At 43.9% G+C, this 12926-nt stretch overlaps 1 protein-coding gene across 2 annotated transcripts; it reads left to right on the forward strand.

Moving 5' to 3' along the window:
* The first annotated feature begins 3607 nt into the window (after nt 1-3607).
* On the forward strand, nt 3608-6102 carry pyyb (peptide YYb). Of its 2 annotated transcripts, none has more exons than XM_047032892.1 (4): nt 3608-3696; nt 4139-4323; nt 5674-5754; nt 5846-6102. In XM_047032892.1, exons 2-4 carry the CDS (start codon nt 4139-4141, stop codon nt 5868-5870), a joined length of 291 nt encoding a protein of 96 aa, XP_046888848.1. In that variant the 5' UTR covers nt 3608-3696; the 3' UTR covers nt 5871-6102. The 2 variants fall into 2 exon arrangements, with proteins under 2 accessions (XP_046888848.1, XP_046888849.1); XM_047032893.1 differs by having other exon boundaries at nt 5851-6102.
* The last annotated feature ends 6824 nt before the right edge of the window (nt 6103-12926 follow it).

The following is a 12926-nucleotide window of genomic DNA, read 5'->3' on the forward strand; positions in this document are numbered from 1 at the left end:
CAAATCCCATTTTTTGCCCAGCGTTAATTACTGTCAATGGTACGTGCACTGAGTACCTCTCCCTAATGTACGGATCTCTATGGATTACTAAACAAAAGATCTTCTGCCTCAATGTGTCAATCCTGAACTGACTTTACCCCGATAACACTGTAAGCAGTTATTGTGTAGTATAAGACTGTTCAGCATTGTTGAAGGGTGCACATGCCTTCATGATGGAACACGTTTGTGTTCAACTGTCTCTCACTTCTCCTTACTCTGTCTCTCCATCTGTTCTAGTTACATACTGCATGAATGTTCTGTTGGTTATCTCACGGAACAGATGTGTCAGGTGGATGGATATTGCTGTAATTGGCATGCTCTTATTACAAGAAATTGCTACCATTGATAGACAGGACTTGTTTCCCCAGCTAGGTGATGGATGACACGTGACAATATCTGTGTGGCAAACTGGCAGATCAGATGAGATGTGTAGCATCTTTGATGACTTACCAGTCTGATAACCGATATCGGTGCTGCGCGTGTGTGTAATTGTTGGTTGTGTGGATGTAAACAGATAATTACACGTTTTAATGTTATCATGTAAACAGGTGTTTGTACTGTAGTCTCGTGGTTTCCGGTTAACTGCCGTCTCTTTGTCTAATTGTCGGGTACATTTCTTATTTTAGCCTAGCCGTTTACTACCGTGACTCAAGGAAAGATTGACACACCACACAACATGGAAACTCTGGGGAAATATGGTATGTTTGGTTACTCTCATTTGATATTGCCTCAGAGTGACCCTTAATATCCATTCCCCCGTCATTTAGATGTTCATAAATTATTGGTCTGACATTCACCAGCTATCAACCACCATTTCTTTTTCTAGCTCAACTCCGGTCTGCAAACAGACATGGCTGGTTCAGGAAAGCACTTTGCTCATATTAGTGGCTCCCTCACTCAGAAGATAAGGGCTTAATAAAAATGTAAGATTATATTCCCTTTATAAACCTCTCAGTGCCACCGGAAGGAGTCAGACATTCTCCTGGGAGAGACATCCATGCAGGTAGTGTGGGCTCCTGTGTCCGGAGTCATATTTTCTCACTGTACAAGCACACGCCATGGGAAATGTAATGAGAACAACATGGAGCCTGTTAAAGTATGAAGATGGAGACTTTGAGACAAATTTAACCTGTTTTTAGACAGTTGGTCTGGATTTCAGGTGGTTCAGTTATTATTTCAGTAATAATACAGTTGCAATCAGAGGAACTTTGATCAGCACACTAACAACTCTTGTTACTTTTAGTCATTTAGCAGACGCTCTTATCCATGTTAGAATTTAAAGCATCTCCTACTCTTTAAGTGCTCTCGAAGAGTCCATTAGCTGGAGACTATTGGCCCATGTAAGTGTAAACTGTCCTTTTAGTGTTATGTAGCTACTTTCCCAGTGTTTGCTCTCATAAAGACAGGGAGTACCTTAATGAGTTTGCTTATAGCATGTTGTTGTTTCTTGTCATTGACTTTTATTGCCAGTAGAGTCAACTGAGTGGCTGATCAAGGGGATCAACATGGCAGTCTAGCCATGTTGTCGTGTTGTAAAGAAAGGGTGTGTGCAGTCTGCTCCAATTGGCAACCCATTGCTTGCCAATCACCATTCACAGGGACATCACCTAGCTGTTTCTCATGTGTCAAACTCCTTGAATAAGTAAAAAAAAAAAGGAATATCGTTTATTTTTTACTTATTATATTTAGTTACAGAAAGGGAAGACGTCTGGTAGAGGTTTTCTGTCTCCTGGCATAAGAAGAAAGGTTTTAGATTGTTATATACTGTTTCCTGCTGTTTCAACTGGACATCATATAGATGGATGTTCTCAGGAGTGAATGTATTGCTAAGCGATAAAGCAGGATGAACCTTACATCGACCTCCCAGCTCTTTGGCCAGACACCTCTTATTGACTAAAACATGACTTATGAAAGTGGAGATGTTCAACAAACACACACACACACACACACACATGCGTGCAAGGTAAAGTACCCTTTTATCTGTTTTGCATAAAAATAACACTGTTCCACATTGTTACTGAGAGTGGAGGGTGGGAGAGACTGATGTAATCTAAGGTAAACAATGTTAAAGATAGTCCACATTTGAACAGTAGACCGTTAAAATATTAAGATAAGGTTTCATTCAGTGGATGTGCGAATTGATAGCTAAACGTTTGCTGAAAAAGTATTTACATTTATTGATTTAGCAGACGCTTTTATCCAAAGCGACTTCCAAGAGAAAGCTTTACAAAAAGTGCATAGGTCAATGATCATAAACAATAAGATAGCCCCAAAAAACAAAACATGGGCATACATTGTGATAAGTCACCAAGTTTCAATGGGAAGAAACATAAGAGCAAGTAGTTAAACAAGTTACAAATTAAACAACATGAACCTCAAAAGTGCAAGAGTGTACCTGTAGGAAACAAGTGCGTCTTAAACCTTTTCTTGAAGGTGGGGAGACAGTCAGTATCTCTGATGGAGGTAGGGAGGTGATTCCACCATTGTGGGGCCAGACAGGAGAAGAGCTTGGGTTGGGAGCGGGCGCTCTTCAGAGGTGGGACCTCCAGACGGTTGTCTGAAGAAGACCGTAGGTGGCGGGTGGGGGTGTAAGGCAGGAGGAGTGACTGGATGTATTCTGTGTCATATAAATCAAAAGTGTATGTACAGTGTGTATCAGAGTTTAATGGTACAGACTTATGGTCCAGGCAGAATTATCTGTCTAGCCAAAAGTATGTCAACCTTAAAATGTTATTCCAATGAACTTTTTTATTTATTTACTGGTTGGCAGCTTGGTGAAGGAATTGTCTTTTTTCTTTCATTTTTTTCTTCACTTAGAATCTGTTCTTTCCTGGCCTAAAGTCACCAATTTAAAGTTTACCAGACATGGATTAAGCATATAGTCCTAAATTAAGAGAAACATTCAAGGAGTATTTCCACTAAAAACTTTGTTATTCTAGTACTAGGATTAATACATTTCTGCTAAACTGGGCCTTAGAGTTGATTTAAGAGTTAGGGTTAGGATTGGGGTTAGTCTGCGCACTACTTTACATACAAACATCCCCTAATGATATGAGAATGTACAAGTTAAAGTCAGAGTATGATGATGCTGCAGTAAAGTAACCTGTAGGATTTATTTAGTAGTCCACGGATTTGGTCCAGTTTTCTTAATGCCGTAACCCAAACAGATGAATCAACAAGAACACTGTGCTCTGAGTCAGAACCTCTGACGAAAGACAAGTTGGCGAAAACATCGATTTACAACGATTCACGATAAATGAATGGTGGGATGAACTCCATGCTGGATTAACTACAGGAACTGGCAGTTCCCCTATTTTATTTAAAAGAAACTGCTGATCTAACTGTGTTAAACATTTTGGGATACGATTCGGATACAAAGGGTAGCCTATATGTACATAACCTTAAGGCCTATAATTAGTCTACGTAAACGTCTTCGGTGGTGGTTTGCCTACTCAACATGATTTACACCTAATTGGGCCAGCAGCTGATATCTGACCAATGAGGGGTGTGGTTTTCCTCGTTCTGCCCTTCACTGTGATGTCTCGAGGCGAGCATCAGGTAGCTCACAGTATATAAGCCCTTGAAATAAGGGGAAGAACAATGTACTCAACAGGAACTTCGTGACTGCCTGTGGACCCAACCAGACTCTATCAAAAAGTGAGTTTGTTTTCTCTGATGCACTTTTCTGATTATTTTTTATTGTGTATTAATGTCTTGAACAATTTCCCATAATGTAGGTGGTTTTATGGAATCGTTGTTATGTAATGGTAAATATGTTCCAAAATAGGTCTGAATTGAATGGAGTCATCCAATTTGTGATGTAAATTGCTTTTACTGGTGAAGAATACATTGATAATTGAAATCCATTTTCACATCTGGTGGGAAAGTGTTCAGGACCCTGGACAGCACTGTCGCCTGTTTGTTTATGACGAGTTCTAGTCGAAGAGGCGCGAGGTTGCTGCAAGTCTCAGTACACTGCTTGATTTTTTTCTGCTGAATGAAAATCATACTGTGTCAAACTTTTTAATGTTCTCTTACAGGTTATACATAATTGCGATGCTTGTTTTAAAGGTCGTTGGCTATACCTTATTTGTTGCAGATGGCCATGTTGAGACCTTGGATTTTCCTCGCAGCCCTTGTCTTGTGCGTGCTGGTATGTTTGAGTAGCTTTGCCGATGCCTACCCACCCAAACCGGAGAGTCCAGGGAACAATGCGCCAGCGGAGGAATGGGCCAAATACCACACAGCTCTTCGGCACTACGTCAACCTGATCACTAGACAGAGGTAAGCACAATAACCGCAATCTGACAGATCAGTTTTTTTTGGTGCCAAGGTTCAGGAATCTTTAAAAAGGTTCTAAAACATTTTAAGCAACCACGCTTGAGTTTCGGAAGTTATTGACGAAGTTAAAGTTATGTATTTTCGAAGATGATACATCTTCACTGTGCATAGGCCCACTACTTTTAGATTTACAGTAGCCCACAAGTTCATTATGGAATGATTACATTACAGCGCAAATTTACGACCGCTGTGTAAAGGTCACGGTGTGGTCTTCACTTGTTAACTGAAATGACGATGCATGCCCTGGACAGCAGCTCTGCTTTCACTCTAACCTCCTTGTGGAGTGTAATATACTGACATGAATAATCTGTAATGGCCCAACTGGGTCCTCTGAAGGCCAATTAGCCAACCAAGAAAAATAAAATAAAAAAAACTCTCGTTGCACTGCATCATTAGGCATGTAGGCCTACTGATCATCATTATTATACCCTTCTAGAAAATGATAGTGAACACAAACCTTTTGCGTTAACTTTACGTTTTTACAAGCAATGTCACGGATGACTTCACAAGATTAATTTTGACATCTGACACCCAACCTAAAACTAAAAACAACAAGGAAAAACACAATGGATTGAAAAAAAAGACACCTTAATTGAGGAATTCTCTCTTTTATCCACCCCACCCCCCACACACACACACGCACACTGTGTGCTTGTTTGTGTCTGAATGTATACGTGTGTGTTATACCTATCAGAGATACTGCATTTAGGCGTGTATAGATGAGTCTTAACCCCAGTCTTCTATTAGACCTCCCAACACAGCAGGGTGCATTATTAACAGGGCTGGACTTGTCATTGTGTGTCAGGGGTGTGTCACCCAGACAAGCCCCTGAATTCTCTCCCAAAGGAGCTTCACACCTAAATGCTCAGCCGTTAGGGTTGTGTAGGGATTTGTAAATGTCTGGAACTAATTGCTCACGTGATTTGTAACTCGGTCAACTAACCATGGAGATGGCAGAACTGGAATGTCTACTGTAGCTGCCTGGCCCAGTTTACAGTTGTACTCACACAATGACACATTATTGATGTCAATGAATAGACATGGCCCAATAAAACACAACATTGGGCCAATAAAACACAACAATCAAAAAAACAATCAAACACATTCATGGCCACAGGGAGGCATAAGGATCAAATCCACTTTCCTGATTAAAAGGGAATTAAACTAATGTTGTTCAGCGACTTGTCCTCGCTCTGCCAAGATATTGCACTCATCAAGAGAGATCTTTTTTTGGACAAAGCAAAATAGCATTCAGTTTAACCGAGGATAGTTGCCGCTTGTCGTCTCTGCTAGGTACGGGAAGAGATCTGCTCCCGAAGCTGCGCTGGCCTGGCTGCTGTTTGGAGAGGACTCGGAAAGCAACCCAACACCACGGTCAGACAGACATGGAGGGAAAGGAATGTTGTAATGACTGGGTGTCGGTTAGTTGATATGCAGTGTGTGTGACTTGTGTCTTTTCTTCCAGTTCAGAAAGCAGTGATCCATGGTGAACCATCCCATCCAAGACCAGAGTTCTGCTGATGTCCTACTGCAATGGGGACCCAAACATCAATACAGGGCCTGATATACAACATGACCTGGAGTGTTTCATTCCTCTTATTTGATTGAAATGCATGCATCTCTCTATCTTTCTTTAGGATTCATATTTTCGTTGTCGAAAATGTACATCATTTGTTACTTAATTAAAAAATATCAAATAATAAATTTAATTATTGTGCCATATCCAGTATCAGTTTCTGTCGTTTTATATTGCCTCGTATCATTTGTAACACTGGCCTTATTCCCAAACAGCCACTAGATGCCAGTATGATACAAGAAAAACTTTTTTCAAGTTACTTTCCATTTTCTTTTATTATTTGCCATTATAGTTACCCGGGAAACTGTAACAGTTTAAAACACTGACCATTACCCGGGTGATCTGCTTTCCAACGCACCCAATTATAATAATTCTAAATCACCTATGATAGCACAACCATTAATGACAATGAACTTTTTAACCTTGCTTGGCCAAGGGTGAATCATTAGACATTTAGAATTGTATGGCTTGTTTGTTTAGTGGCCTCGGTCGCAGCTGAATTAGACCTGCTCGGCAACCGCAGTTTGGTTGTGATGTCCGCACTGTCTGAAGAGAACGTTCTTCCTTCCTCTACCTACTGTTCGGTGTTCAGAGGTTTGCATTTTCGGCAGCATCGTAAACTGGACAGTGATCAGTATATATCTTAACAGGTAAGGTATCCGCTCATTCATCTAGTTGTATTTTCATCACATTGCCAAAAACTCGTAGCCGACGTAAGGCTTCAACGATGTCGATGACGGCATGTTTTTTAGGCGATAAAAAAAATAATTTTGATTCGATGCGTTCGTATGGCCCCAGGTGGGCTTTTTTGCATTACAATACATTATTTGTTACATGTATTAGCTGTAAACCTAAACCCCATCACATCATTGTCGTTATCTATCATCAAGGATACAGTGCACATGGCCCCAGCATTTTACGAACTACAGTTCAGGTCCCGAGGCAATGGTCATGCACGGACGGGCTCGCTTTCAGTGTGCATTATTTTAAAATCGATCGAAAGGTTTTATGCATCTATATGACTGGTATACATGTTTTCTGGTATTTAACCAAGTAGCAGTCCCACGTATGCTGGGGTTTCATAGCCTTATTTTACTTTGGTCATTCTCATTGCATTTTTAAGGCAAAACAACATTAGAAATGTTACTGGTTAATCCAGCTCGTCAAGCCGTAGACAACAAACATCAAACAGATTTCATATCAAAGAGAACAGGAGGACGTGATTATGCACATGGGGCACCTGTTTCTTGGCGCATGCCCACGTGGATAAAGCCCCTTCTCCAAACGCATCGTCTTTTCTCATGTTTAGCCGGCCACATTAGTTATGTAGTCTACTGCTCTTGTGGTTTGAGTTGTAGATATTTGTATAGACTCTGTAACAGTGATATTCAGTACAAAGTTTTGTCTTTATACAATTGTTAAATGCAGCTGTCAAATCTGTATCGGTTTAGGAACAGTGTCTTCCCTGGCAAATGCATATGCAATTACGATTATTTAATTTATTTGATCCTTGAAGTAGTTTCAGTCCTTTTGTAACAATACAAAACCACCTCCAGTTATGTCCTGATCACTGAATCCACCTCTACCATTTCCAGGTTTCAAAGATTCAAGTGAATCGTTTGCTTGAGGATAGCAGCAGCAGGTGAAAGTCATTCTCACCCAGTCTAATATCATGTCTTGAGCCTAGGTCTTATAATGATAAGCTGCATCTGCCAAGAGCATTGTGAAGATCCGTATTAAAACTCGAGTGTCAGTTAGGTCTTTTTTTTAAGTTTTCATTCTTGGTTTTAAAGGAAGTTCAACTTTAAGCTTTTTTTCAGTGTGTTTGACGTAAGAGGCAATGCGGCAAGATGACTGTAAAAGGACACGATCGCTGACACATCCATCCTAAAATGTTGAGAACCTTTCCGCGAAAGCAATTCAACAGCGGTCGACTATTCAGACGCCATACTATGTGCCATGTCAGAAACAGGAAAAGTTGACGTTTTTGCCCTTATCGGTCCTCTGCTTTAAAGTCAAGGGTAAGAAGACACTGTCACTGATCCAATGAGGAGCTTGTTTTTCTTCCCTCTAAATGTAAAGGTCAGGGTACAGACAGGATGATGTTGTCATAGATCACAGTTAAAGACCAGTCAGACCTTTTCTTAAGGATTTACTACGCTCAGGTTGTCTGTGCTCTCCTGGCATATAGATGAGCTTAGTATTATTCACAGTGTGTGTTTGTGTGTTTGTGTGTGTGTGTGTGTCTGCATTGCTTTTACTAAGAACCTGTCCTCTGTCATGCTATGATTTTACCCCCGACTGGGTAATTACTGTCTGAAACAGGGATTGTAATCAACTATCGGAGTGCGAGGGGCTGAAGAGGGAGGCCTTCCATTGTTTCCATGGCGGGTCGGCATGGAGATCAGCGACATTACGCAGAGCCTCAGCATCCAATGGCAGCCTCCCACTGACTCATTCATAAACATGACCCGCCCACTTACTCACACCTGCCACCACATATCACAGGCGTGGTCTGGCCGTGTGCACGTAGGTCGTCGCCGTGGCGACGGGCCAGACTCCCCCACCCGCCCCCCCTGCCCCCCCACACCCCTGCCCACCCCCCACACCCACACACTGCAAGACTCATTTCATCACATGGTTCCTTTTGTGTATTGATTGGGCCTTAAAACTCCAATCATGTGTCGAGGATGTGGTCGACGTGACCAGCAGCCGCCTGCTGGTAGCGAACACATCATTCCGACTCATTCACTTCTGTTCCTTCCTGGTCACTACAATAGTGTGACGATGGGCCGTGATTGAACTACAGACAAGACCGCGGGCTTCTGTTACTGCATCGAAATCTCCAGAGCAGACTTGTCCTAGACTGGCCCTTTAGCAGGAGATGTTTTTGTCCCTAAAGAGCTGCAGCAGGAGGGTGGCCAGTTCCCTGTCAGCCGTCCACGTCCACTGACTGTCAGCTGCCTATGACACCATTGTCATCACACACACACAGCTCCAATCACAGCTCCAATCAGACACACTGCCTCCTGATAGGGCGGCCTATTTAAATCCTCTCCTGCTCTGAGCTGACAGTGCTGTGGTTGCCCAGCCTCTCTGCTGTGTCACTGTCAGATCCAGCCGGTCTGCTGGGGCTGTTGTAGACATGGTTGACTGCCTGCTGGTTTGTTGCTGCCTACGACAACCCAGAGCAGGAACAGTTCTCTTAGGAAAGGAACATATCCACGTTCAACTAATCTACTGTCAGTAGATTGTGATAAGCTGACAGGTCCTAAACTGCACCTTGGAAAACACTTTAACTTCATTATTATTTTTTCCGGTGCAACCGCATTCTATCACTCTAATCTCAAGGTTGTTTGATAATTGTTGTAACACCATGTGTGTATCCATATGCATGAGGTGAGAGGGAAACAGCTTGGTTTTGTTGGTTCCTGTCAACCAGGAGTCAGCCAAGCAGGTTTAATACTCTTTCAGTTTTGGAAGCCCTTTCTTGCCTTCAGGTATTCTGTTGTTTTCTGGCGTGGTTATATAAAGTCATTCTTGGCCAGCATATGAAACAGAAGGCACTGTCTGTTGTAATTCAATTCATTATGCTTTGTTTGACACTGATGGAAAATATATTTAATTGGCATGCCAAGGTTTCTCTGATCATGTGTATTTCCATGTCTTTTGAGGGATGTCCACCAATTGTGCCACACACACAGATACGTGCACACACACACACACACACACACACACACACACACACACACACACACACACACACATACACACACGCAAACCAGTTAAGTGTAGTCAAGTGTTCTTGGTCAATGAGGTGAGACATGACATTGTCCCTGGATTAGAACCTACGTCAGGTTAATCTAACAGTACATTCTCCTTGCAGAGAGCTTTAATGATGGTCCTCTGGGTTGGCCCAGGCCAAATACAGCTTGTGCATTTTCCAATAATTGATTTAGCTGGCACTGGTTTGTGAATGCTTTCCCTACACTTCGTATAAAGCATTTGCTCTATGACAAATTCACACTTAACCTTTCTAAAATGTAAAACACAATCACACAGACATGCCAAACATTAAAACTGCATAACATTTACGCATTTATTGTCCCAAATAGGGAGCAATTGCAATCCCCCCCATACCTTATTATTATTTTACACATTTTTCCTTGTTGCCATGGCAAAGGACTGGGGAAAAAAGGAAAGACGTCCGCTCGGTTGTCTTGGATACGACCGTTTCCCCTGTAAAGTAATGAGAGGAGCAGAACCTGTGGGAGTGCTGGGATATTTTTAGTCATGACGTGAGCTTAGCGTGGATTTGGACCTGTCTAGTGGAGTGCACGTGCGACTACGAGGATGTTTAAGTGGGTGTACGGACATGTCAGTCTTTCCATCGCGTCCAGGTTGTGTACTGGACCATAGCATCAGGGCTAAACAGGCTTGTTATGAGTTGAGATAGGAAGCGAGTAATGTAGCTGTGTGTTTACTATCCAGGAAGTGGCAATAAAGCACCAGATAAGTAGGAGAGTGGATGAATCAAACGTTCATAAACAGCACGAGTGTGTGTCTTGTTACGGTATTGGCTTTGCTCTCGTAAACGCTGTGGCCAAGGCAGTGTGTGTCCTTGAGTTCCTGCTCGTCTCTGTGAGGATGTCTCGCTCCACCACAGCTGGCCTCTTGTCTTAATTGTTTGGCCGGGTGGAGATGATTGCAAGCCTGCGTGCGTGATGTCACAGCTGCTATGCTGGAGGCCGGCCCTCCTCACAGCTGGTCACGGAGTCGACAGGGACCGACATGGAGACAGCACAGACAGGGACTGACATGGAGACAGCACAGACAGGGACTGACATGGAGACAGCACAGACAGGGACCGACATGGAGACAGCACAGACAGGGACCGACATGGAGACAGCACAGACAGGGACCGACATGGAGACAGCACAGACAGGGACTGACATGGAGACAGCACAGACAGGGACCGACATGGAGACAGCACAGACAGGGACTGACATGGAGACAGCACAGACAGGGACTGACATGGAGACAGCACAGACAGGGACCGACATGGAGACAGCACAGACAGGGACCGACATGGAGACAGCACAGACAGGGACTGACATGGAGACAGCACAGACAGGGACTGACATGGAGACAGCACAGACAGGGACTGACATGGAGACAGCACAGACAGGGACTGACATGGAGACAGCACAGACAGGGACCGACATGGAGACAGCACAGACAGGGACTGACATGGAGACAGCACAGACAGGGACTGACATGGAGACAGCACAGACAGTGAATGGTTGCTTTGGTTTACTACAGAAGGTGTGTGTGTGTTTGTGCCAAATTGATGGAGTGATGGAGAGAGAGAGCAGTTTTCACACACCTCATCACCACTGTAAAGGTGTTTTCACACTGTGAACGTGCCTCTCCTTCTCCATTAGTTGGGGGCCTTCAACTGGAACATTCAGAACTACTCTGGTTTGCCTAATTATTCCACATCTTAACGTTTCTGCTTTCCACATTTCATGTCAGCTTATGCGTTTGTTGAAACACTTGGTACGATACACACTGTCCTGCTTTATGTCTTTTTCACAACTGGATAAAAGACACCAACTCAGATTACTGGCTCACCACTGCATCCAGGCTGATTACATCCCTGAGTAGACCACTTCCTGAAGTAGGAGAATGGTAGCTCATCCCTCCCTTTCTCCCTTTCCCTCTCCTCCTCTTCCTCTCCCACCTCCTCCCCCACCCCTCCCTCCCTCTCTGTCGGCCCAGCTCAAATGCTTCCCAAACACCGCAGCAATCGGCTTTAGCTCTTTAGGTCCCTCGCGCTCCCGGCATACTTTTAACAAGTTATGTCATTTTCCAGTCCAAACACCGGAGGCCAAGGATAAGCCTGGCGGGGGGGGCGGCAGGGGTAGGGGGGCGGGGGGGTGGATGGTGTGCGGGGGGGATGGTGTGCGGTATTATGGGCCTGGTTTACATCGCTGAATGGCTGTGCAAAGGCCCTGGTTCTCCAACATCTCTGGCAGTGTGTTTCAAATATCACAGCAGGGGCTACGATTAGATCTATTTAAGATGGAGTGGAATCAAGAACCATCTGTGTGTGTGTGTGTGTGTGTGTATGCATGTGTGTGCGTGTGTGCATCTGTGTGTGTGTCTGTGGGAGAGAGACACACATTTAAAACATGGGAGAGTGTAGGGGTGGAGTTCATGCAGAAAGACGCTGTCACCTTAAACATTTCTCATACATCCTCCCTCTACTCTGCTTTGTGACAGAACGTTCTAGCATGCCCCTGTTGCCTGTGTAATCTAGATGGTGTGGATGTCAAGTGGGAGTTTCCCCCTCTTCTCCCTGGCTACTACTGATACAACCCCCCACCGTGCTGGGATATCGTCATGGCAACCAGGAATAGGCATCCTTGGCTACAGCTCTTCCTTGTCAGCGACTCTTTCCCTCCTCTCTCCCTCCTCTCCTTCCCCTCCCACTCTCCATACTCTTTCCCTCCCCTCCTCTCTCTCTCACAAACACACACACACACACACAAAGACACACACACCTCAAATCCCCACCCCTTTCCCTTCATCCACCCTGTGCTTTGGTTCGATGCAATATGCATGTCTTTTACAAACACTATGTTTAAACCTCAAAGTAGTTGAGTTCTTCCTCCTGAATCAAAACCTCGCAGTCCGTCCACCTCTGAGTGGACTTCACTGGATTCAACTAGAAGCCACTGTGTGTTTTTTTTTTACCACTGTGTGTGGTTTTTTACCAAGCGAATCCTCTGCATTAACCGGCCCACGCAACTTCACCTCTCTGATGCTAGCTGTGGAAGACTTAACGGCAAAGTGTGGGTGTTACCAGAGCAACTGGCCTCTTCCGTTAATCAGTGCTGACGACGTCTGATACAGAGGCTGGTGTGGACTTGGGAATTTAATGGGCACGAGGGATCTGAGAGGGAGA

The sequence above is a fragment of the Hypomesus transpacificus genome, chromosome 13 (genome assembly GCF_021917145.1).
Source record: "Hypomesus transpacificus isolate Combined female chromosome 13, fHypTra1, whole genome shotgun sequence".
In the NCBI taxonomy this organism is placed as follows: Eukaryota; Metazoa; Chordata; class Actinopteri; order Osmeriformes; family Osmeridae; genus Hypomesus; species Hypomesus transpacificus.

Excerpts from the sequence above, each read along its gene's own strand:
- pyyb (XM_047032892.1), top strand. The coding sequence starts at position 4,139 with ATGGCCATGTTGAGACCTTGGATTTTCCTCGCAGCCCTTGTCTTGTGC. Across the intron at positions 4,324-5,673 it reads AACCTGATCACTAGACAGAG|GTACGGGAAGAGATCTGCTC; the intron begins GTAAGCACAATA and ends CGTCTCTGCTAG. Across the intron at positions 5,755-5,845 it reads GAAAGCAACCCAACACCACG|TTCAGAAAGCAGTGATCCAT; the intron begins GTCAGACAGACA and ends CTTTTCTTCCAG.